The sequence below is a fragment of the Protopterus annectens genome, chromosome 14.part0 (genome assembly GCF_019279795.1).
Source record: "Protopterus annectens isolate FY-2018-M chromosome 14.part0, PAN1.0, whole genome shotgun sequence".
NCBI classification, from domain to species: domain Eukaryota; kingdom Metazoa; phylum Chordata; order Ceratodontiformes; family Protopteridae; genus Protopterus; species Protopterus annectens.
This window is the reverse complement of record NC_056748.1, coordinates 526,262,563-526,289,072: the sequence shown is the minus strand read 5'-3', so window position 1 is coordinate 526,289,072 and position 26,510 is coordinate 526,262,563. Positions and strand designations below refer to the sequence as shown.

At 40.1% G+C, this 26,510-nt stretch overlaps 1 protein-coding gene across 1 annotated transcript in view; it reads left to right on the top strand.

The window, feature by feature from the left end:
• VPS26A (VPS26, retromer complex component A) overlaps window positions 1–22,440 on the top strand; it is a 769,921-nt gene extending 747,481 nt beyond the window's left edge. The window contains exon 9 of the mRNA XM_044056281.1: window positions 20,602–22,440. Within this exon, the coding sequence (XP_043912216.1) occupies window positions 20,602–20,718 (117 nt within the window). The 3' untranslated portion in view covers window positions 20,719–22,440. The remainder of the gene's footprint in view (window positions 1–20,601) is intronic.
• Window positions 22,441–26,510: the final 4,070 nt, after the last annotated feature.

Below are 26,510 nucleotides of genomic sequence, written 5' to 3'. Positions count from 1 at the left end.
ATCGAACAGGACGTCTTACTGTGAGGCAACAATGCTACCGCAGCACCACCACCACAGTTTGACCAAACAGTATTCTTAGAAAAAAGCATGTTTAATATCCTATTGTCTAGGGTTAGGGGCAAGGGGGTTTAGTACAGGGATTGCTTAGGGGTTAGCACATGGGTATGAAAGGTAAAATGGGTAGTGTACTATTACACGAGACAGACATAGAGTACTGCACGCGCACCATAACAAACAAATTTCTAAGACTATCACCTTATCTAGTCCTTACTTAAATCCTGACCTGGAAACACGATCTTGCACACACACACACACACACACACACACACACACACACACACACACACACAGCCAAAACACAGCATATATCTTTCTGTAATCCTTACTATGTGCCTGACCCTCAAACACTCACATGCACACACTCAACCACAGTTTTGAAAACTTTATAACAAATGGAAATTTCAGCATTGCTATTGTACACTCTGTAATCCAACAATCAGTTATTCCATCAATCAGCAAAAAGTCTGTTTGACTAAATTTACCCTAATGGCTTACGGAGTTTGCTTCATTGGGTACAAGGTAAAGAGTTTGATTCTGACCTCATGTTATTGGATAGACTTAAAATGACCACTCAGGGTAATTACCCCAGTGTTCACCTATGAACCAACTTGACATACTATTATATACACATGTATGTGTGTGTTTATGATAAATATGTTTCATTGGACCTAAAACACATTTCTTCAAAAATAAAATCACAACTGATTTAAAACATATTTCACTGAAAACACAAATGACTGAAACACATTTCATGGAAAATTTCATATACACTAAATATACCCCCAAAATGTGTATTTGCAGCCCCACTGCATCCCAACATCACACAAACATGGAAAAACAGAAAGCTTTTCACCCGTTGAATCACTGCTGGCAAGTACAAATTTCTAGAGATGGAGGTCAACACAACAGTATGCATTAGCAAGGTACAAATACCAGTCAGTTTGCTTTGAAATTTATGCCAAACCACACTAGCATTGATTTTCTATAGCCTTACACATTGTTCTGTTGGATGTGATTCAGAACATTTGATTAATGACGTGTTTTAAATCATTTGCAGCACTTTTTTTGAAAAATGTATTTTGGATCAAATCACACACACACACACACACACACACACACAGACTGATAGAATTACTGTATACAGAAACTTCTTAATGTTGACATCTGTTTTGTTGACCTGCTTGACATCATAGAGATCATACTGTCATAATAATTGTTTGAGATATGAGCCATGTTGATGGCCAAAATATATATATATATATATATGGATCTACCTGACAACATCGACAGTGCATAACACCGACAACGACATCACCAACACCACATAATCGACAGTTCACAAACACGACACCTCATGCACTCAACACATCAAAACAACAACCAACAAACAAAACAAATCCCCTGTCCAAAAACCACACACACAACACAAGCACACCAAAATCCTAACAAACAAACACTAAACCTTACATACACAACTATCTACAACCCTAACCGAAACCCTAACCCTAAGGTCCGTCACTATCGCACACTCACCTAACCCGCGCCCTAATCCTAACTCACTTAACCCGCCCCTAACCCAAAAATCACTACTGTACCCTTACCTAACCCGCGCCCTAACCCTAACTCACTTAACCCACCCCTATCCCTACAGACCGTCAACATCGCACACTTACCTTACTCGCACCCTAACGTCCGTCACTACCGCATACTTACACATCCTTTCCCCATCTCGGTGTTCTCCGCGTCGGTGTTTTCATCCGTCGGTCTTCTGACTTGTCGATCTTCTGGCGTCGGTGATTTCGTTGTCGGTCTTCTTATCTGTCGACATTCTCAGGTAGACCCATATATATATATATATATATATATATATATATATATATATATATATATGGGTTCATATTACATGGTCGACAAAGCACAACATCGACACTCACTTGTTCGACTCCAAATAAACGAAACGTCACATAAACGTAAATTCAAATGGACGACTTTCATATGTACGACAAACTATCTGCGCAGTACACAGAACCAATGTAAACATCAACAGTGCTAAATAAATAGAACAGCTCAATGAAAGTCCATATAACCCCGCAGTATAAATACATATGACACTCCCTAGGTACGTTTAAACAAATTAAGGTACGTTTAAACAAATTAAACCTAATTACAACAAACTAGTACCACGTTAATGCAAATGGTGAAATACTCGCGTGGTTTACAGCAATGTGTGCTTTGCACCGAAGACACCATGGCTAACGATAAAATCACCGGTCCTGGAGAGATTGGCTGTGTTTACCATACTGTAAAGTCCCAAAAGATGAAGCCAATACTAGCTATTGAGAACTACTTGTACTACTTAGAGCGTACAAGAGAGAATAGGCGGTATTGGGCGTGTAAGCTTAAAATCACAGAACGTTGCAAAGGTAGAGCTGTCACTACCTATTTGCCAAATGGCGATAAATTGGAAAAGTCAGTAGCACATGGTCATGCTGCAGACCCAGGCGAGATGCAAAGGTACCTGGTTTGTAGTGATGTGAAACGCAGAGCAGCTTTGGCAAGGGACACACCGTCTTTAATTGTAGACTATGCTCTAGCATCGACTTCCTTAAGCACTATACACTCCTTGCCCCCTAGACCAGCTCTTTTACAGCAAGTAAACAGAATCGGGCGTATTAAAACCATGTCTACAAAGAAAGGTGAATTGTCCCTAGATAACATAGACTTCACTCAGTTTACGCTGAAAAGTGGTGAATTCATTAGCAAAGCCATGTCAGACAACGCTACTGGGACGAACGTAGTCGTATTTACAACCATAGCTAATCTAGAAGATCTAAGCCAATCCAACATATGGCTGATGGATGGTACATTCTTTAACAAAGGTGTAACTGTACGGCAATTGTACAGCATACATGGTATGCTAAAACATGGTTCAGAAGTTAAATTTGTCCCACTAATCTACGCATTAATGTCTAAAAAGTCCCTTTAAGCTTACAATTACTTGTGGAACTCTTATTTTTTATCTGCTCACAGCACAGAAATTGGATATAGCAGTTAAATTTCTACTGTGCAACTTTGAGATCGCAGCTTTAAAAAGCATTAGACTAAGCATTCCCGATGTGTGCTCTAAGGGATGTTTGTTCCATTTCGGGCAAAATATCTGGAGAAAAGTGCAGTCACTAGGTTTGTCTACAACATATAATAAGTCCCCAGAACTGCAATTATCTGTAAAGTCCCTTGTAGCATTAGCCTTTCTGCCAGAGGACAAGGTGAAAGAGACATTCGAAGAACTAAAACAAACACTTCCAGCAGATGGGAAAGAGCTGTTGCAATACTTCTCAGACTGGTATTTGCATGGTAAAAGACGCAAATTCAATACCAGGTTTACCTCAGCTATACGATTTCCACCTTTATTCCCAGTTAGTTTTTGGAATATCTCCGATTTAAATGCACTACATCTGCCTCGTACACAAAATATAGTGGAGGCGTGGCATAGAAGGCTGAAGTATTTGCTGGGGGAAAGAGCTACTGACTTGCGGTACTTGATACATACCTTAAGCCGTGAGCAAGACAGGGTGGATGAATTAAGAGTCCAAATCTATACAGGACGTCCAGCATCCCCTAAACGGAAAAAGTTGCTTTTACGTCAATGGAGATTTGACAGTGATATCTCATATGGATGAGTATTCCAATATCGAGTTTGTTGGGGCTATTGCACGTCTACTGAAAATGTAAGACTATGGCAAAGGAAGAGCTGGTTAGGATTCCTACGGTGCTAATACTGCTATTACGTTATGTGTTTGTTTACATTTAGAATTCCTTTATTTATATTTAGAATTCATTCACGATATCTTCACAGTTCCTAAAGTTATATAAAGTACTACTTTGTCTTCACATTCACATATAGTATAATAACTGAACTACGATGTAGTTTGTGTTATAACGCAATTACGTTAATTTACTTGGTTGAGCTATTCAAAGTGTTTGTCGAACAACTGCAAGTCGTTCATTTGCAGTTTCGTTCTTATGACATTTCGCACATTTAAAGTCGAACAAGTGAGCGTCGATCTTTTGCTTTGTCGATCATGTAATATGAACCCATATATATATATATATATATATATATATATATATATATATATATATATATATATATATTCTCCATTGAGTGACACATTACAGCGATGATATAATTTGTCTGTGAGAAGCAGCAGTAAAGCCAGTAGTGTGACTAAACAGCAAAATCTAACAGGAGTTTTAGTTGTAACTATGTGTTGAGAACAGCGAGAGAAGAGGGGGAAAAAACACATTTTACTCTCTTACACTTTTACTCAGTTTTGTAATTCTCCAAATTGTCTAACTGTAGTACCGCATAATGTTTGCTTTAGTAACTGCTTAAGTAACTGAATTGGGCAGCATGCCTGTCAAGGCTGCCCTAGCCCTCGGTATTGTTTTTTGTTGTGGATCCTACCATTAAAGGTGATGTGGAGAGCACCCTTGTGTAAAAGTTGTAGGTGAGTGGCACTCTACATGTCAATACATAAAGTATACAATTACAGACATAATTAATCAAATTATTCTGATGAGTTGTAACACGGCTGCCTGAATAGCCAATGTCACTGTAAAATAAAACGGTTTAAAAAACATTTATGGTACAATTTCATTAGCAATGATTAGTATCCAGTTTCTTTTTTCCCGTCTTTTAATTCCCATGCCTAAAAGCAAAGTTGCAGATTGCTATCAGAGTAACAGTCCCTGGTCATTTAGGATTAATAACATCCTAGACCGCATCAGATGTCTTCATTAGAAAGAATAACTTCAGCCATTTAGCAAAATTAAAACGAAAGGGAATATCTAATGGAAGGGATTGTACTGAGCTACTAATCAGATGTCTTCATTAGAAAGAATAACTTCAGCCATTTAGCAAAATTAAAACGAAAGGGAATATCTAATGGAAGGGATTGTACTGAGCTACTAATAGGGGTAGACAAGATTGCTTTCGTGGTTTATCCCTCAATTTGACTTTCTGTGGATGGTCATCATGGAAATGATTTTGCATTTATAAAAAAGCAACAACCATTTGACCAATAGAACTGCACAGTACTGTTGAAGCAAAGAATTTACAATGCATTGCATAAGGTAAAACTGGAATCTGTGCATGACCTTACATTTAAGGGAAAAGCTATCCATATAATGTTTGAGCAAAGAACTTATAATGCATTGCAAAAGGTAAAAACAGATATCACTGCATGACATTGCATTTAAAAGAAAACTAGCAAACCATTTGAGCAATAGAACTGCACAGTACTGTTGGAGCACTGCAAAAAATAAAAACAGAATCTCTGCATTACCTTGCATTTTAAAAGAAAACCAGCAACCATTTGAGCCGTAGTATTGCCCAATACTGTTGGAGCCAGTAATTTATAATGCATTTCAGCAGGTAAAAACAGAATCTCTATATGGACTAAATAACACTATCTAAAGGGTCAGTATTCACCAAACTCACTCAGAAAACCAATGTTGCTCAATCAAGAAAGAAATGGATAGCTTCTTAGAACAGCAATAAATCTCCACAGTAATGGGAAGTCTCTGCAAAGTCCGTAGCTATGGTAGCATCTGTTAGAGATACAAAGCCATGCAGCAACAGTTACCTGCACCATAAGTTCCTGCCTCAAGTCGTAGACATTTTGATGCTTAAAAGGAAGGCAGTGTGAAGGGGGCCATTCAATACAAATACTTCTGAGTGTGTATAATTAAATAGTGGGTGGTCCCAGGGCGAAAAAATGAAGAGGGCATGTTCATATGAATAATGAGGAAATATGCGGTCTGGATGATGGGCGACTTTTCGTAGGATTAAGCAAGCGTGAGAGTAAGTTTTTGGTTAACATGGCTTGCAGTACTGATAGCTCGCTCAAAATAACCACAGGTATGAAAAATGTAGCTAACTTGGGTGTTAACCATATTTTTGTGGAATTGTTGGACAGGGACTGAAAAATGGTTTTTGAAGCAGAAATAGTGTACGGCTTCCTTTAGTTGTCCTTTAAATACACAGTAAATTTCTGTCTGTCTTTTTCTGAAAAGATTTCAAGCCTACATAAACTAAAAGCACTACTGATGATTCCCTCTGCTGGGTGAAGAAAACATATATATATATACTGTGTGTGTATTTATTCAGACACAGATATATAATTTGTCTGTGAGTGATAAAGCTGCTTTCTGTTTTTATACGCTTCATTTTTTCTGTTTTAAGAAATCTGCTTGACCTGGGGTTTTTGTTCTATGTGAGAGATAGGCACTTAAATTATGTAGGCTGCACATTTCACATGTGTTTTTTTTCATTGGTTAAATTGTTTGAGTGATAATTAAACAAACAGTGAATTTCTATGTCTTTGTTTCTGAAAAGATTTCAAGACTGCATAAACTAAAAGCACTATTGGTGATTCCTGCTGTTATTTTTCCCACCTTACCCTCCCCTTCAATGATCTGTTTGATGAACCTGATCAATTTATAGTAGTGGTGGGCAACTTAAAGTAATCTTAATAAGCTCCTCCCTTTCAACACTGCTGTTGATATCTTGAGTTATTGATTTGCCTTTTTTGTACTTATACTGAAACATTTTGCCTCTCATTGCTTGTTCTACTGATTTACTTGCTCTGAATTCATCATCTAGCTAGCTGTTGGATAAAGTAGTGTATATTTTTACATTGTAACAAGCACTTGTTTTTACATCAAGAGGTCAGTGGATTTTCCATCTAGTGCACTGGGAGGCAGGTAGCCTGGTCTTTTTAGGTTGGGAAAACACTTGAGATTTCTGCACATATTTTTATTGGCTGGAAGGCTTATTAATCAGCTTGTCTTGTTTTTAGTGCCTTTATAAATTCTGTATAATTGAGTTGCTCTTAGCTCATTTATAGAAAGCAAAGTAATTTTGTTTAATACATACACTTTTATAAGCCGTTTAAGGTACACTGTCCATCAGTATCTTTAAGTTTGTGGTAGCATTTCACTCTGGACACTTATTTACTGTGCTTTAACATTAGGAGGAGTAGGATTATTCATCTAGTGACAGTAAGTGTTTATCTGGTCTGAATGAACTGGGAAGCACACAGAAGGGCTCCAAGTGTGTACTGTACTTTAGCAGTTTCCAAAAAAAAAAAAAAAAACTGTGTGCTGCTGCTCTAAGTAAATTGTACTGTATTACATTGTATCCATTAGTTGTAGGTAGTTTGTGTGGCCTTGTTACACTTGGGCTCCAAACCAACAATTCTATATTAAGAAGGGTGTTTTTTTGCACCATTGTGGCAAAAGTGTGGTGAGCTAACCTGTCTGAGATGAGCATTGCCAGTGGAAGTTGTTCTTTCCTGATTGATAGCTTAAAACTTGTTTCAATTTGATCATATTTAAGCCTCAAATTTCAACGGTGCTGCTCTTCATGCAGTGGCAGTTAGCAGTGCCCTGTATAGCTGCAAAAGCCTAGAAGCCGTTTTTCCCTAAACATCTGTCATTAAAACCCTTCCAAGCTTTTCTGCTGTCTAGAAGCATCTCTTTTGTGCACTGAGCAGCGTTGCCTTATTGCTCAACCTTAGTCTACACACGCCATAGGTCCTGCTTGTAGCCTCGGTACCACCAGCACAGTCCTGTCAAATTAACCCATTCCCTTCCCTAATAAAACATATAAAGTAAGAGCCTGCAATCATGGATGGGCAGTTTATCATCTCTCTAGCCAACCTGATACACATGGGCAACCAGAGACAATATTGCAATTGTTTCATGTATACTGACAACCACTTACTCATTAAACAAATACTTTATTAGAGAGATGTAGTTATACTTTGAAATTGGAGGCAAGACTCTTGCATTAGGACAAGTCAAATGGCAAACAGGTTGTCAGCACAAACACGCTTCCCACACCAAATAAGGACACTGCAGCAGCCCACATATGCGGAGGTAATCACTAGTAACTTACCAAAAGATAACAAAATCCTCTCCTGATAAACTCAAGGTACTGCTGCTAAATGCTAGGAGTCTAGACAAGAAAGTGCACTCCCTAGAAGCAGTCCTGATTTTGGAAGATGCTGACATCTGTGCAGTCACCCGAGACATGGTTCAGAGGTATGGAAAGTACCCCAGACATGCAGGGCTACAATGCTTTCCATATGTTCAGACCACAGACCGAGTGTGAAAGAACCAAAGGAGGTGTATCCATCTTCATTAAGGATAAGTACACCTCTAGACTGGTCAAACAGTATGACTCTGAGCTGCTCCATGTCCAATTAATTGTAGGCAAAGCCCCCTACCACATCAAAGCTAGCTATAGGTTCTCCACCATGAAACAGGAAAAGCATACCACATACCTGTATTTATTTATTTATTTGCAGTTGTTTAACCAGGATAGTCCATTGGGCCTAAAGAACCTGTTTTCAATGGAGTCCTGGGGAGAAAAGCTCCGCATACAGATTATACAAAGATTAAGTTCCACACATAGATTACATGAAGATTACAGAGATTAACATTGTACAATTTCTGGTTATAAGACAGATCAAACATATTTTAATCAAAAGTAATAAATGCAAAAATATTAAAAGTCGAATGTGTTTTTTTTTTATTTTTTTCTAGTGGAATAGGTAGTTAGATGCAGTAGGCTAAGAGATTGCTATGTACAAGTAAGGAGTTGTATACAAGTGAGCATGAATTCGCTAACTGAGATTCGTAAGAAGGGGAAGAGAGAAAAGTGTGGAGAGTAGGTTATGGGGGATGGGAGCAGGAGCAATGCCATGTGGATGTTAGATGTGAGTGAAGTAATTTTTTAAAGTATGGGAGGCTAGTGGTTGTACGAATGGAGGGGGGAAGGTAGTTCCATAGGCATGCTAGTGAGATGGACAGGAGGTTTTGTCCTGGGGGGTGGAGGGGTCTGTAAACCTCAATAAGGTTTTGATTGTTTGATCTTAGAAGTGTTTGGGTGTGGTGCATTTTAAAGGTAGTTGAGAGGGAGGGACAGAGGTATGGCTGGAATGAGTTTATAAACATAGGTGAGCTGAGTATAGGAGAGGTAGTTGGGAAGTTCTAGCCAGTTGAGTTTGTGGAGAGGTACACAGTGATGGGTTGATGATTTGTTGCTGGTGGCAAATCTGGTTATTTTATTGTAGCAAGAGGACAGTTTAGTTTTGAGAGATGATTGTAGGTTTGTTAGAAGAGGGGCACCATAGAGAAGGGAGGGAAGGAGAAATGTGGTAGAAAGAGTACGTTTTGTAGTTGAGGTGAGGAACCGATTGTGTCGGTAGAGCATGCCAAGTTTTTGGTGGGTTTTTTTATGTTTAGTAGTAGATGGGAGTTGAATTTAAGCTTGTCATCGATTTGGACTCCTAGTAGTTTGGTTTCAGATACCAGCTCAAGAGGTGTGTTATTTTGGCTGGTGATGGAGAATAAATTTCTATCAAAGTTATTAGTTTGAGGGAGTAAATATCATTAGTTTAGTTTTAGCAGCATTGAGTGCTAGATGGTTGTCTTTCATCCACTGTTCTGTGGAGGAAAAGGCATCTTGAGTAAGTTTTAAAAGAGTTGGGATGGATGTGGCAGCACAGATAATTGTGGAATCATCTGCATATTGAATAATGTTTACAAGAGGGATAGAGTGGAAAAAGTCATTAATGAAAATATTGAAGAGGAGGGGGCCCAGTATAGAACCTTGTGGGACACCTGTGGGGGTGTTGAGAAAGGAGGAGGTGGCTTTCTTCCACTTGACAGCTTGTTGCCTATTGGAGAGATAGCTGGTGAACCAAGTAAGGGATTATGATGAAAGGTTTAGGTTAGATAGCTTAGTAAGAAGTAGGTTATGAGAGATAGTGTCAAAGGCCTTAGAGAGATCGAGTAGGATGGTAGATAACAATGAGGCCAGAATCTCTAGCTTTATTCACAGTTTCTAGGAAGGATAGGAGGGCTGTCATGGTGCCGTGATGGGGTCTGAATCCATGCTGGGTAGGAGTTAATAGGTTATCTAAGAAATGGGGAAGGAGTTGAAGATGGATACATTTCTCTAGGATTTTTGAAATGGGAGAGAGGATGGCGATGGGATGGAAGTTGGTAATATTAGTATTAGTTCCACCTTTATGCAGAGGAATGATGTAAGCTTTTTTCCAGATATGAGGAACAATGCCTTCTTGGATAGAGCGATTGATTAGGATACTGATAAGGAGGGCAATGGCTTCGGCAACTATGCTGAGGAAGTATGAGGTAATGTTATCAGGGGCATTGGTGCATGGTTTTAGTTTCTGTAGGAGTTTTTTTATAGTAGGAATAGTTTTAATGTGGAAGGGTGGGGGGTTGAGAGGGTGGGGGATCAGAGAAAGAAGATGGAGGGGGAGTTGGGTGAGGAAAAGTGGAGGTAGTCAGTGGATTGATATTTGAAAAAGAGGAGGTAAGTTTGGAAATAGAATCTATGAAAAAAGAGTTGAATTGTGTGGCAAGATCAGTGCCTTGTACATTTGGGTAAGGTATTGGGTTTTCTGTAGTACCAGGTTTTAAGAGGGCAGTTATACCTCTCCAGAACCTTTGTGGGTTGGTTTTGTGGTTGCTTTGAAGTTGGGAGAAGTAGTTTTGATGGTCTGCATAGATAAGCCTTTTTCACTGAGTTACGAAGAGTTTTGTATTCATTGAGGGTAGATGTGGATTTGTTCCTGTGGTATTGTGTCCAGGCTTTGTCTCTAAGTCGCATGTTGGTTAGCGTGTTTTTTGTTAACCAGGGGGTGGATTTCTTTTTTATTCTTTTGGTTATTAAGGGAGCGTGGGTATCTCTAGAAGATTTAGAAAGGTAGTATTGAAGTGAGTGAGTGCATTTTTGAGGGGTAGAGTTTTTAAAGGGTACCAGTTAAGGGATTTTAGGGGGTCTGAGAAAGCTTCTGGGTTAAAGTTTTTATGGCATCGGGTAGTGATGTAGTTATGAGTAACTTGTAGCGGAGAAGGAAGATGTGTTGTGAAGATGGGAAGGTGGTCGCTGAGGGAGTCAGGAAGCATTCCACTATTGGGGTAGTAGTGAGGGTGGGAGACTAGAATCCAGTCTAAGATGTTTCCACTAGTGAGGTCTTTGCATGACCTAGTTACGGAGTTGATGAGTTGAGAGTAGTTATATAAGTTGATGTTGAGGGAGTCAGTAGAGGGGGTACTGGAGGACCAGTTAATGTTGGTGTCTCCCATGATTATAGTTTCATTACAGATGTTAGTTGAAAGCCAGGAGAGGATCTCTTCGAGTATTGGGATATTGTTTACAGGGGGTATGTAAAGGGAGGCTATGTATATATATTTGTGTTTGTTTAACTGAAGATGGGCAAGTATTAATTCTGCATTACCGAATTGGGGAATTACTTTATTATAAGGTGTTATGCATAGGAAGGATGAGTAGAGTAGAGCTACTCTACCACCCTTTTTATGGGTTCTGTCTGTTCTGATGATAGAGTAATTGGGTGGCACTATCTCTTCATTTTTTATATGAGGTTTTAGCCAAGTTTCAGAAATGGCTAGGATGTCTGGTTTGTTATGGAGTAGCCAGGCATGCAGATTTGGAATTTTGTTAGTTAAGCTTCGTGCATTAAGAGATGCAAATAGGATGGATTTAGATATTGAGGAAGAGGGGGTTGGGCCTGGGTTGGGGTGTATATCGCCAGATAAAAGTATTGAAGTTAGAAGTTGGGATAAGTAGTAATGGTATTTGGATTGTTTTGAATGGGAGGTGTGGGTTGAAAAATTAGTGGAGGATATGGAGGGGAGAGTGGGTGTTGAGGTTTTATGAGGAAGGGATTAGTTTGTAATGAAAACATAGGTTGTGGTTAATGGGATATAGTTCAGGAGAGATGGAGTTATAATAGTAGGTTAGTGATGTGTGGTGTGGGTAGGTTGTGTGTAGGTGTGGGGTGTGGGTGATGAGATTAGGTTCGATAAGATAGTAGATATAGAAAAGGTTGAGGAGTAGTAGTAGTTGAATAGGGAGGGTTGAATATTTTATAAACATATTGGGGTTTTGATAGGCAAAGTAAGTGTTGAGCAAGGAGGTAGGAGAAATGTGATTGTGTGTTATGTGTGGGGGTGGGGATAGGAAGAAGGTGTGTTTAGATGATGAAGAGGAAGTAGGAGTGGCTATGAGGGTGTGTTTAGTCGATGGAGAGGAAGTAGGAGTGGCTATGAGGGTATAAATCTAGATGTAGTGGGGGTGGAAATTGGGGGTAGGGTAGGGGAGCGGAGTGAGCCCGCAGGGCGAACGGAGTGGGGAAGACCAAAAGGAAGAGAGCTAGACAGTGAAAAATGCATCAGAAGGAGAGAGCTCGACAGTGAACTCGACACTGAAAAAAGTATCAGCTACTACTGCTGATGATATAGAAAGGTTAGCAGGTATGGTAAATATAGAACCAGAAAAGGACGAGTATTTTGTAGGGATGTAAGAGGTGTTATGAGTCAGAAAGTTAAAGTTGTACAGGGGGTGAAAAAAAAACAGATTGTAGTCAAGAGAGAGAACAAAAATAGAATACAGGCTCTTAAGTTAAGGAGTCAGGTTAATAGGAGGGAAGCCAGGTAACATTGCAGTTGCATTGGCATTTGGTTAGAGGTTACTGCCACCTAGTGGTGAGAATGAGGAAAGCAGGCAGCAATGGTGAGCAGATTACTTGCAACTTTCGCTGTGAAAGTATCTGGGACTAAGATGACTTGGGGGGAGAGAGTATGTCCGTGTGGTCCACGGTAGGCTGCTGAATCACTTACAAGGGAGGTTAGACAAAAGTAAATGTATTACTAAGTAGGTAGTACAGACACAGTAGATGGTTTAAGGCTACCTACATTCAATAGTAAACTTTAAGGGCAGTCTTCAGGAGTTCTATGAGTCAATCTGGTAGGCAAGCTCCAGGGAGTTTGCAGAGGTGATGCAGGAGATATTGCTTGTTTGGTGGTGGGGAGGGGGCTTCTGTGGTGAGCTTCTGAGGTTGAGGAACTGTAAAGGAGAGGAGAGATAGACTAGGTTAGGTTCATAAAATGGTTAAAACTGCATGTAAAGAGAGGAAGGAGTAAGGGGGAATATTCAGTAGGAAGGAATAGTATATAAGACTTTAGTAGATATGTACAGAGCTCAAGGGATAGATGTAGAAGTGGTAATTTTAGGTAGATAGAGAGTTCAAAGGGTAGACCTAGAAGAAGGGTAAATGTATAGGAGAGTGGTAAGAGAAGAGAGGTAATAAGCAGCAGAAGTACAGCTATTAGAAAGTGCAAAAGAGAGTAGAATAGCATGCAGGGTTAATAACTCAATCACTGTACAAAACCCAACTTTACCACAGCTCACCAGCCTGGTAAAGTGATGGGGGAAACTAAAACTAAGCTAGCCAACAATCAGAGTAAATATAACAGGCAATAAATAGCACAATAGAGACAGTACGAGCAGATAATCAACCAGTAAAGTAATATAAAAGGCAATACAGAGCACTTTAAAAATACAGCTTAACAGGTACAGAGGAAATCAGAACATTAAAGTCCATCAGGGTTATCTAAACAGTTGTTCTAGCAAAGATGAGTTCCGGCAAAGTCTTACACAATCTAGATTTATCACAATGTCTAGAGCACTACCTAGAGGAATCAAAAGCAGATATCTGTAGAAGGCTGTGTCCTTTCTTCATCTGTTAGGCAGACAGAGTACTTAATCAAGCAGGCAGGTAAATTATTTTAAGAAAGGCAATTAAGGTAATGCAGCACTTAATACATTCAACTCACTGTCTGGTAGGCAGAGACAGACACCAAATAATCAAATGTTATGAGCATAATAAGCATTTTGAAACCAGAAACAATTGAGGCAAAGTACAGCTCTTTAAAGATAAAACATAGTATAACGGGAAAAACCAGAAACAATTGAGGCAAAGTACAGCTCTTTAAACATAAAACATAGTATAACAGGGGAAAAAGAACCAGGCGATGTTGGGGGTGGTTTGCGAGCAAGAGCAGCCACTCTTAGTGTGTGTAAGGGATTGCGCCCATGTTGAGACGCACTTTGAAGGCATTTGATCTTGCTTGGTATGGTTAGCTAAAAACGCTAAGTAAGTAGCCTCAGAGGGGCTCTCAGACGCACGCATGTAGGGACACGCTTTGGTGGCGTTTGATCTTGCTCAGTATGGATAGCTAAAAACGCTAAGAAAGAAGCCTCAAAGCTTCTCAGTATGGATAGCTAAAAACGCTAGGAAAGAAGCCTCAAAGCGCAGTAAAAAACGCTAAGATAGAAGCGTCAATGGGGCTCGCCCAATATAGATAGCAAGTAACTCTAAGGGGAAGCCACGTGGGTAGCTTACACCTGGCTACTAGGTATAGCTAGCGTTATGCTAGTAATTATGGAAAGCGTTTTGTAAGGCGCCAATTTAGCCGCCGTAGTGAGGGAAGAGCACAAAGGTCAATCGCAGACAGAGCACTGGATAGTGAGTTTAGGTACCAACAAGGCTAAAAACCGTGAATAATGCACAATATTAGAGAGTTTCAGTGATTCATGCTGATAGTCAGGAAAATAACGACCCATAAATTATAAGCAGTGTCTATGGCACAATAATTAGTGTGCCCATGAATGCAAGCAGATCTCCAGGATATACAGCGTCTTAATGCTAATAAAACAAGCTAGTCACAATAATTAGGACGTCACATAAAATGCAAGCAGACCTCCAGGATATACAGATTCTTTAAACTAAAAAAAAAAAAAAAAAACAAGCTAGACTTTGTTTAAAACTTACCGAGGAAGTGAAAAACGAGCAGCACTACCACGGGGACCACAGGGGCTGTTGTGCTAGCTTTGAAAAGAGAGCGTCACAGATCGTGACCTCTAGAAATAGATTCAGGGCAGGGCAGGTGATGTAGGGGAAGGGGATATAAGGAGAGGAGTTCATGGGGGAGTATGAGGCGGGAACTAAAAGTAGTGGGCAGGGAGGAGTACTAAGGACAGAAGACCAAAAGGAGAGAGCTCGACAGTGAACTCGACAGTGAAAAAAGTATCAGCTACTACTGCTGATGATATAGAAAGGTTAGCAGATATGGTAAATATAGAACCAGAAAAGGACGAGTATTTTGTAGGGATGTTAGAGGTGTTATGAGTCAGAAAGTTAAAGTTGTACAGGGGGTGAAAAAAAACAGATTGTAGTCAGAGAGAGAACAAAAATAGAATACAGGCTCTTAAGTTAAGGAGTCAGGTTAATAGGAGGGAAGCCAGGTAACATTACAGTGGCATCGGCATTTATTTACTGGAGTCACTTCCCATACAGCCCAACACCTTACTCATGGCTGTTTTTAATTATCTTACCATCAACTGGGAAACGTATATGACCACAAACATGCTGGCTCAGAATTTCTTGGACTTGGTCAGTGCAGATGCTCTGGAACAGCTAGTCAGTAACCCCCCCCACAAGAGGCTGAAATGTCACTGACATGAGAGAGCATTGCACGTCCCCCACCCCATGTGATGCATCTCCCTGGTAAGATTGGACCATAAATCAGTCTCGTTCAATGTAGTTATAAGACCACATACCCCATCAAGGTCAAAAATGCTTAAGAATTTATCAGAGACAAATTACCTCCTACTAAGTGTTAGCGTAAGAAGTCTCAAAGCTTCCTCGAACACAGATAATGCAAACTCATATGCAGAGGTTTACAGCAATGCCCTGCATAACCAGTTAAAATGCCCTGCATAACCAGTTAAAATGCCCTGCATAACCAGTTAAAATGCCCTGCATAACCAGTTAAAATGCCCTGCATAACCAGTTAAGCAGTTCTATGGAATAAGATGTCTGACCGGATTATAATCCAGGTCTTGCCAAAAAGCAGGCCACCCAGGTGGACCCCTAGTATAAACAGATTATACAACAAGAGAAAGAAACGAATTTCCAAGAACAAGAGAGAACTGGCTCAGCAGACAAAGAAATTCCTCTCTAGCTTAAACAAACAAATTAGAGCTCTTGTCAAGTCCTCCAAAGCTAAAGCAAAAATAGCCTCCCTAGCTAAGGATAATCACAAGGCATTCTTTTATTACATCCAAAATCTGAAAGGGAATACCCAGCTATGCCCTGAACTGGTTGTGGATGGCACCACCCATACTCAGCCAGAGGTAATAGCCAACCTAGCTGACAGATTTTGAAGCGAACTTCACTCCCCTGTCCCTTCCATTCATCCCCCAAAGTATACCTGCCATCATTCTTGGCCTATTATCTCAAGAGAGCAAGTCATCTCTGCACTCTCCAAAGCCAAAAACATAACATCAGTGGGACCAGACAACATCCCAGGTTGCCTTTTAAACAACTTAAAACATGAGCTAGCAAACTCACTTGGATCCTACAAACTGGCTATGTTTTGGCGGAATAGAGAAGAGAAACAATAATCCTACTGCACAAATGGGGCCCATCAACCAACCCTGGGAATTATAGGCCCATAAACTTGACTAGCCTCATCTACAAGGCCATGGAAAGAATCCTCATGGACCTTATTACCAAGGACCTATTTAATCTCCAAGCTCATTAAAGGTAGAATCATGCCTGTTAAACATGATTGATTTATTTGCCCCCGATGAGGGAAATACATTGCATATCACTTACCTTGACCTAGTTAGGGATTTTGGCACAATCCCCCACTCAAATATTATAGAGAAGATTTCACAATTGGGAATTAACCCTTGCATTGCCAGAAGGCTAGCCCAGCTGGCGGGACACATACCGTCAAAGTAGATGACTTCACCTCTAGCAAGAAAACAGTCACCACTGGCGTATCATAGGGTTTTGTGCTGGACCCCTTACTGTTCAGAATTTATTTCTCAGAAATCCAGGCAGACTTGGACGGCCTTTGGCTGAACAAGTTAGCTGACTATTGCAAATTGTGACCAATCGCAGACGGGGTTAATGCAGACTATTGGTGACAAAGCAACGGATTAAAGCTAATGCATTATTCCTTGTGGGAAGGCTGACATCCCTGCTAATTACATTATATATAGACCCTCCCCCCAAAGTGTAGACCCAGTGGTACATGGTTTGGATACTTAGGTTGATAGCAGTCTGACTTTTGACCACCACATATCTACAGTAGAAAGGAAACCCTTAAATGTGGCACATCTTATAAGTAAAGGCAGTGCATCTAGATCTAAGTATGTTACAATTCCATTGTACTCAGCCCTCATCAGACCAGTAATTGAGTTATAGTGCTGTCTTCCACATGTACCTCACCAGACACCTGTAACAATTGGAGAGATCATAGGTTTCTCATCAAGAAATTACAGGGTACACAAAACAAGTCATAAGCAGAAGGACTGAAAGCCCTGTCACTGTAATCTGTCTCCTATAGGTTGCTAAAGGATAAACCTGTACCTGGCTTACAGGGCAGTCTCTGACCTGGCCCTGATAGAAATGCTACGCATTCATAAATCAAACTGCACAAGGGTCACTTGCTCTAGGGATCTTAACCTAGCCTTTGAAATGAACAGGTCATGCTGGAAAGAGACTGCCACTTCTCTGGAACAAGCTTCCAATTCATGTGAAACAGAGCCCCTCCCTGACCCTCTTCAAACGCAACCTAGATCAGTGGATGGGTGACCACAGATTCACTCTTGGGGTCGCACCCATGTTCCTCCTAAACAGAGGATGTCTATCTACTAGAGACCATTAACTTCCACAAACTTCACTATCCTAACCAATGACAATTGGGGCAACTCTAGATAAATATGGCTAGGATTGTAAGGACCCAAGGGCTGTAAGTCTAGTAACCTATGAACTTATGTATCCATGCTGTGAACTACTGATGTGGACTAGGTGTGGTTTCACTGAAATCCAGAGAGTTATGTGATATAGTTGTATTGTGGTGGTTCGGTTCTAGGACTTGCAAAACTAGCAGTAATTCTGTATCGGATATTACTGTAAGTCTCTTCACTATAACTATCCACTGAAAACAGTGACAGGTAATTGTAATACCTAGTTAAATCTATCTGGTAATAATGGTGTATTACTGGCTGGATTTACCTAGGCTGCCTGTTGATCTGGGAGCAGTGTTGTAGCAAATATGAAACTTAGGACAAAGTATAACTGATGTCCAGACTTCTAGGTTATTGAAATTCATTGGTTTGCCTGCTAGACTAAAATTCATGTTTTAACTTTTTTTCCAGCATGTTGCAGTATTTATTGACTGTGGAGTTATGTTCTCTTGATGTTAGGATCCATCAACACCTTTTTAGATGTGCAGTGCTACATCCACCTTTATGACAAAAAAAAATTATTTTCTTGTGTGACCCAATCAACTGTCTTTACAAATGTGGAAATAATAACAAATACTGACAGCATCCACGGGTCTAACACAGCAGTTCTGTATTTCTTCTAGAGAATTATGTAAAATAATCACAAAATGTTCAAAGAACAAAAAGCAGAAACAAAAATCTGTAGTTTAAAACGCATTTAATGACATAAACGTTAAGCACTTTCACCATATAGGCTTCATCAGACCTTAAAAATTGTACAAAAGACACTGGTTTAAATAGCTTTCATTACTCTAATTAATGACATCATTTCCTATTAATTAAATAATTACCAAACTACAATTCAGAATATATAAACAATAAATAGAATGTGAAAACTAAAAAACAATCTAAGAATTACTCAATATCATACACCAAATCATACATACGATATACAACTGCCACTCTCTACGGCCAATAGATATAAAAACAATTACAAACCCTAAACAATATATTGGTAGTGAGAGATGCTAAAATTGTGCCTACTGTGACTCATAACATACCTTTGTTCTCATATTGGAGGAAATAAATTTAAACATGCATTCAAAAAAAGCTATTAACAGTGTAACTGGCTAACTGATAAATAAGGTTCAAAATGAACGCCAATATTACCACATTGAACATTAAAAACAGTTTACAAAAAAAATGATAAAGTACCTTTGAAACCCATTTTATGCAACAGGAGATTAAAAGTGTTTAAAGGGTCACAGAGTACATAATTTTAGCATTTAGTTTTTGGTTATCCAGTTATTGATACATTTTTTATTTACAGATTAGGTTTTTTTTTTTTTTTTTTGTAAACTGTTGTTTTTAATGTTCAATGTGGTAATACTGGCGTTCATTTTGAACCTTATTTATCAGTTAGCCAGTTAACACTTAATAGCTTTTTTGAATGCATGTTTAAATTTATTTCCTCTAATATGAGAACAAAGGTATGTTATGAGCCACAGTAGGCACAATTTTAGCATCTCTCACTACTAATATATTGTTTAGGGTTTGTAATTGGTTTTATATCTATTGGCCGTAGAGAGTGGAAGTTGTATAGCGTATGTATGATTTGGTGTATGATATTGAGTAATTCTTAGATTGTTTTTTAGTTTTCACTTTCTATTTATTGTTTATATAGTCTGAATTGTAGTTTGGTAATTATTTAATTAATAGGAAATTGTCATTAATTTGAGTAATGAAAACTATCTAAACCAGTGTCTTTTGTACAATTTTTAAGGTCTGATGAAGCGGGTCTATATTATATCATCGAACGCTTAAAAAAAGCAAACGCTGATTGATCGACCTAATTTAAGCGAAAGCTTACAATCTCGAACTGTCAGATCAGCGATTTTTTTTTTTCCCAGGGAAAAAAATCGCTGATCCAAAACACATATACACAACACAAGCACACCAAACAAACAGAAATCCACACACATACACCTAAAATCTGATACCTAATCCTACACTAAACTATGCACACACCACTAACTGCACACTTACCTTAACCCAAACCCTAACCCTAAGGTCCGTCACTATCGCACACTCACACACTCACCTCACCCGCTCCCTAACCCTAACTCGCTTAAATCCGCCCCAACCCTCATGTCCACTCAATCACACACACACCTAACCCAAGCCCTAACCCTAACTCACCTAAATCACCCTAACACTCACATCCACACAATCGCACACTTACCTGAATCCGACTGGTAACTTTCCACCATAACACTGAAAATACCGAAGCAACAGAAACGGACAACCAAATTCTTTCCCTAGGAAAAAATTCGAGTTTCTGCTGCTTCGATATTTTGCAGTTTCGCGAAAATAAGTTCGATCAATCAGCGTTCGCTTTTTTTAAGCGTTCAAGGATATAATATAGACCCAATGAAGCCTATATGGTAAAAGCGCTTACCGTTTGTCATTAAATGTGTTTTAAACTACGGATTTTTGTTTCTGCTTTTTGTTCTTTGAACATTTTGTGATTATTTTATATAATTCTCTGGAAGAAATACAGAACTGCTGTGTTAGACCCGTGGATGCTGTCAGTATTTGTTATTATTTCCACATTCATTTGCTTCTACACGGGACTTTTATTCCTGAGGTGGTGCTATATCCTATTTTTGTCTTTACAAATGCTTTAACTTATAGGATATTTTGTTTAAAGCAATTGATCCCGAAGGCTCAGTATCTGGCTTGGTGGCAGAAACTAACCATTTGCTCAAGTAAAGTGAACAGCAGCAGGAACGTTTACTGTTGTATTTAATTTTATTTATTTTTTTTCAAAATTGCAGGAGATTATCTTATGGCGAAAAGCACCAGAAAAGTTGAGAAAACGTAGCAATTTCCATCATCAGCGGTATGAATCCCCTGAGCAGACACCCGTGTCAGCTGAAAAACCTGAAATGTAAGGACGAAAGTCAGCTTTGTAAGCTTCCAGTCAGCTCTAAACGTGACGGCATGGCTGTAAGAGAGAGAGAGTAAAAATGGCCTACCTGATGATGACTTGTAGCTTTTACAGCACTGCAGTTGTTACTGTTCAACTTAAACATTCTGCAATCAAGTACAGTAAGCAAGATAAAGGAGAAAAATCACTTCCCAAAACACTGCAGTTTTGCAAGCAGTTTCGTACCATGGATTTCAGTTTTAAATGGTACTGAGCACTTCCAATACTTTTTAAAATTAGCAAACATTTCCATTTAGTTCCCACAGTTATAAACTGGATTATTTATATACATATATAATTTTTATATAAATTTAAGATTTTGTTTGTATTGCCATGCTGTAGAACCTGTATGTTTTCTCCTTCTTTATGTGCCATAATCATTTTTAATTACGCAATGCCATGAAGTTGTACTGGGAGCAGATCATTTGGATGTGTCCCTGCATACCAACTGTCTTTTTTAACAGTTTTAAAGTTGTGTAAACTTTTCAGAGCATTTGTTGTAAAACTGTAAGCAGATGATATGGCCTTTTGAAAGAAAAAAAATATCTTTATTTTAATTTCTTGGAGTGTTGGGCGAGACACCTTAAGTAACTGGTACATTTTTGGGAAGATGGAGTTGTTTACTGCCACATTGTTTATTCATACATACAGGCAGCAGCTGCAGTTTAATAGGCCCGGTACTGGCCAGTGCATGGCAGTGTTGGAAAGGTATCATCATACTTTTGTGCATTTACAGTTAATCTGTTTTCACTCCGTCTGCTGCTGCTGTTCTGGTTTTGGCAGCACTTTACATTCTGCTATTATGAGTGGTATGTTCTCCAGTGGTGGTGGAGTGAATTGCCAGGTGGGGAGTAATTGGTGCTGGTCTGTGTTGTGCGTTATTGTTGAAACAGGACATGGCTTGTTCCACACTTGTACCAGCAGAAATTCAGGGTGTGCAAAAATCGCCTAAAGGGACCTTAGAGCTGCTATTTGTAGGAGCTGCTTCTACTAAGACAGGCCAGATTTGTTGGATGGTACATTGTTGCCCAAGGTGAAATAAGCAGTGGCAAAAATCATATGTTTTTCTGTAAGCCCCAATTCGGCCCTTTTGTATGTCAACTGCAGGGTAAAATTTTCTTTAACTGCTACTGTTCAAGTCAGTTTGAAATGCACTCAACATTTCAGATTTTAGAGAAAAGTTTCACTGGTTTTATAGTTCACTTTCCCCAAGCTAAAGGCATGCAGTTAAGTAACTCAGCAAACATCTGAATTGCCTGTTAACGTTTGTATAGTGAGTAAACTGCCCATTTGTGTGTGTTGTGTCTGTTGGGGACTGAGGCACATCATGTAATGGACTGGTGTCCTGTCCTGCGGTGGTTCACTGCCTTATGCTCTTGCTCACTAAATGTCAGGATTGGCTTTGTCTTTCCTGTGATCCTGAATGATGTAAACTGGATGTTGCCAAGTGAATGACTGTTTCATTGTATTGTTTAGGGGAGGGGTCTTAAAATGTAGGTGTTTGTCAGGGAAAGGAAATGAAAAGATTTCTTTCCATAAAAGTGCCTGCAGAAAAGAAAATGTCACTTTTCCTGGTCACTTGCATGCCGTAGACTAAAATTGTCTCCAAAGGATATTTTGAAAGTATTTGAGTTGTATATAACCTGTCAAATTATTAGAAGTCTATAATAAAATACTTGAAACCTAACTGAACAACTCCCAGTGTGGCACTATTAGTCTACTGATTTTTTTTTTTGTTGTTTGTTGCTAATTTGACTGCTTGTTGTAGACATACATTTTTTAAGACTGATACTTCTGCAGAACCTTGAGCTACAGGGGGTCTTCTAATCTTATCCATGGTCTTAATTTCCATGTATTTATTTAGTTACTTAGTAAGTAGAAATGTGAAGTAATGCATTTTAAGTTAAACCCGAGGTGATAGTTGCTTTATAGTATTCATCTTATTGGGGTGCATGAGAAGTAGAGTCCATTATTTTGCACAATGTCATCTGTTTTGAGGTACAGACCCATTGATGTTCTTAGTGTTTCACTGTTGCAGTCATCACATTTGTGTTATCCCTGCCAGGGTAGCCTTCGGCCATCCTGAATACCAGAGATTTAGTATGTCTGCGTCGGTTGCTGTCGCTTGAGGACTGTCCGGTCGTCAGTGAGATAAAGTAAGGTGTCCGATCCATTACATCAGTCTTTCTTGCTGTGGAGCCCAAAGCAGAAGCAGTTCGCATGAGTGGCGGTTAGCCGCTACCTGAGTTTCGTTTCCGAATTGAAGTTGAAGTCTTCGAAAGCTAACTACCTCGTTGGAGATCCTTTTTTCTTGCACTAACCGATGTCAGAAAAAGTTAGTAATTGTCTCGCCTGTGGAAAGCAAATACCATACCAGGACTTCCACTCTTACTGTGTCACTTGTCTAGGCCCAGACCACGACGTCCCTCGTTGTCGCTTCTGTGCTTTGTTTAACGCCAGAACTGTTCATTTTCAGGCCCTTATTGTAGCCAGATATTTCCGTTTATAGTCCTCAAATTCCGATATGGCTTCGGTAAGCCGTTCTACAACAGATCTTCTGAAAAAACGTAAAGACAGAGACAGACCCAGAGGACCAAACCTTCCGATGACACTTCCGTTAAGCTTGTAGTCAGTCCTCCGGAACTCAGTGAGGTGCTTTCGCAGCCCTGATGCCCGCTTCAGTTAATTCGCAGGCCACTACAGAAACCCTTTGGGAGTCCAATATGCTGCAGAACTCTTCTTCGTCTAAGGATCCTGTGGTCGTCTCTACTTTTGGATGGGTCCGGAGCCGCTGTGCAGGCACTGGCTTCCGAGGATGTCCTTCGCAACACCAAATCCCGACATAAACCGATGCCTTTTTTCATGGCTACCATTCTGTCGAAAACAGCAGAGATGTTCATCGTGTTTCACTGTTGCAATCATTACACTTGGATTATCCTGCTGACAGGCTACACGCAGTCGGCCTGAATTCCAAAGTCTTAGTCCGGCGTCGGTTGCTGTCGCCTCTTCCCTGACGTCAGTGCGCCGTGGGTATAAAAGATGCAGCCAACGCCATTTTCCCCAGTCTTTCTTGACACGTGGTGCCCGAAGTAAAAGCAGTTCGCAAGTGCCGGTCGGCCAACTCCTGAGATTTTCAAATTCGAATTTCCGATCCGAAGTCTTCATTAAAGCTAAGTACCCCGTTGGGGAAACTTTTTTCTTGCTCCAGACCGATGTCAGAAAAAGTTAATAATTGTATTTCTTGTGGGAAGCAAATACCTCATAAGGATTTTCATTCTTACTGTATTCCTTGCCTAGGCCCTGACCACGACATTGCTAGTTGTCGGTTTTGTGCTAGATTTAACCAACGCACTATTAAGCGTCGGTACGATTTTATATTTCATTTTTTTGGAAGAAGATTTAACTATATAATGCCGTCGAAGCAACTGACTACCGGAGTTTACAAAAAGCGCAAAGAAAAAGACAGGCACACGAGGTCCAAAACAGACGACGAGGCATCCGCTAGGCCTTTCGCCGGTTCTCATTGAGGCGCTTTCTCAGCCCCTGACGCCCGCTACCTCAGAGCCACAGGCCGCTTCCGACTCCCATGTGGAGCCGACTAGGCCGCTGCAAACTCAAAGTATTGGACACTCGGAAACTATTCCCTCAGATGGGTCCGGAGCTGCTGAGCAGGCATCGGCTTCTGAGGGTGTTTTTAGGCCCACACAGTTATATGTAAAACCAACTTCAGCTTCAAAGGCAAAGTCTAAAGCAGCTCTAAAGACAAAGAAACAAGTACAGCATTCTCCTGGACAGGCCGCCATGCCTAAAAAACAGATGCTTAAAATGGCCGAAGATCTAATTACTTTGATCAGGGGTTCCCATCCCTCTCCTGATAAGAGGCCTAGGCAAGAGATAGAATATGCATCTTCATATCAGGTTTCCATTTCCTCTGATTCCTCTTCTGACCAGGAATATTCTCTTCTTCCCTATGAGGATTCTGATGCTGAAGAATCTATTCCTTCAGCCTCTCCTCCTGAGGATTATTCTTTTGGGGAAACCCTGCACACTATGATGGAGCATTTCCACTGGGAGAGCCAAGATTACTCAGAATCTAAGAAAAGGCTCAGAGACTTTCTTTTACTATCTCAGCACAGGCCTCTTGCTATTCCCCCTGTTTTAGACATTGTAGAATGATGTATTTTCAGAGTCCGGCCTGTCTCCTGACTCTTTACCTCCTGCACCTGTTAAACCAGACAGATACTATAGGGTTCCAGATTCACATAAATTTCTTTAGAAAAACCCTGCTGCTGACGAAGAAACTATTATCTCAGAGTCCCAAAGGGGTCAAGGCTTCCACTGCAAAAAACCCTATCCCCTCTGATAGGGATTCAAGGGCTCTGGACAGATGGGGGGAAAAAGGTGTACACTTCTGCTACCTTGGCTGTAAGGGCTTTAAATTGTCAGTTTCATATGCTTAAATATCAGCAATACTTAATGTCACTGCTAAAACAGAAAATGTTGATAAATTCTGAATGTGCAGAAAACAAGGAAATGCAGGATTTATTGCATGCAGCTGAACAAGTGGGAAAGCATACTTTGCAATGTGGTTTTGATTCTCTGGAGGCCTCTTGCAGGGCCACTGTTATGGGTTCTGTCATTAGAGGGCATGCTTGGTTAAAGGAACAGAATCTGCCTGATCATGTTAAAGCAAAATTATTGGATGCTCCATTACAGCATGATACTTTGGTGTTAAAGCAGAAGAGGTGTTGAAGATGGAGGACAAAGCAAAATCTATGAAGACAGTTAAGGATTTCTTACAGGTACAGCCACCCAGATTTAGCAGGAACTGGCCTACAAAGAATTGGTCCTTTCCAGTGTCAGACAGGCCATAAAGAGGCAGATACAGATGCCCCAGAGGCAGATCCCAGCCCCAAGGTCCATACAGGCTTAAACAATGGGGTGCTTCTACCTCCAAAAGCGGAGAAGACAAATCACAGCCATACAGGAAACAGTCCCAATGACTTTCCTCTGCCAGCACCAAGCACTTATCTTTTGGCAGCCCCCTTAGGGGGAAAACTAGCACTTTTTTCACAAAATTGGCACATGATCACCCAGGACAAATGGGTTTTGAATATAGTGTCTCAGGGCTACAGGTTCAACTTTCACACCCTGCCAAGGGCAAAAGTTATGCCAGTCCTGCCACACAATCAATGGGCAGAGGCACAAAAACAAGTTTCATCCCTCATGGACTTGAGGGCCATTCAGCGAGTACCACAGCAAGAGCAGGGACAAGGATTTTACTCAAGGCTATTCTTGGTACCCAGAAAGGACAAATCCTGGAGACCAATACTGGACCTGTCTTTTCTAAACATATTTCTGGGCGTTCTAAAATTCAAAATGTTGACTCTGCAACAGCTTCTGCCCACGCTGGGCAAGAAGGCTTGGCTTGTAACTTTGGATCTAAAAGAGGCATACCTGCATGTCCCAATCAGACAATCTTGCAGAAGATACCTCAGATTCATAGCTGGCTCAATGCACTATCAATTCTCTGTAACTGCCCTTTGGCTTATCTACTGCGCCCAGGGTCTTCACAAAATGCCTGGCACCAGTAGTTGCTTTTTGCAGATAGAGGAATTCAAATGTATCCTTAATTGGACGACTGTCTTATTTATTCAAGCAGAGAACCAGGACATTCTACTAAAGCATCTGGCATTTGTAAAAAGATTACTAATTTGCCTAGGGTACACTGTAAACGAAAATAAATCAAAACTAGTA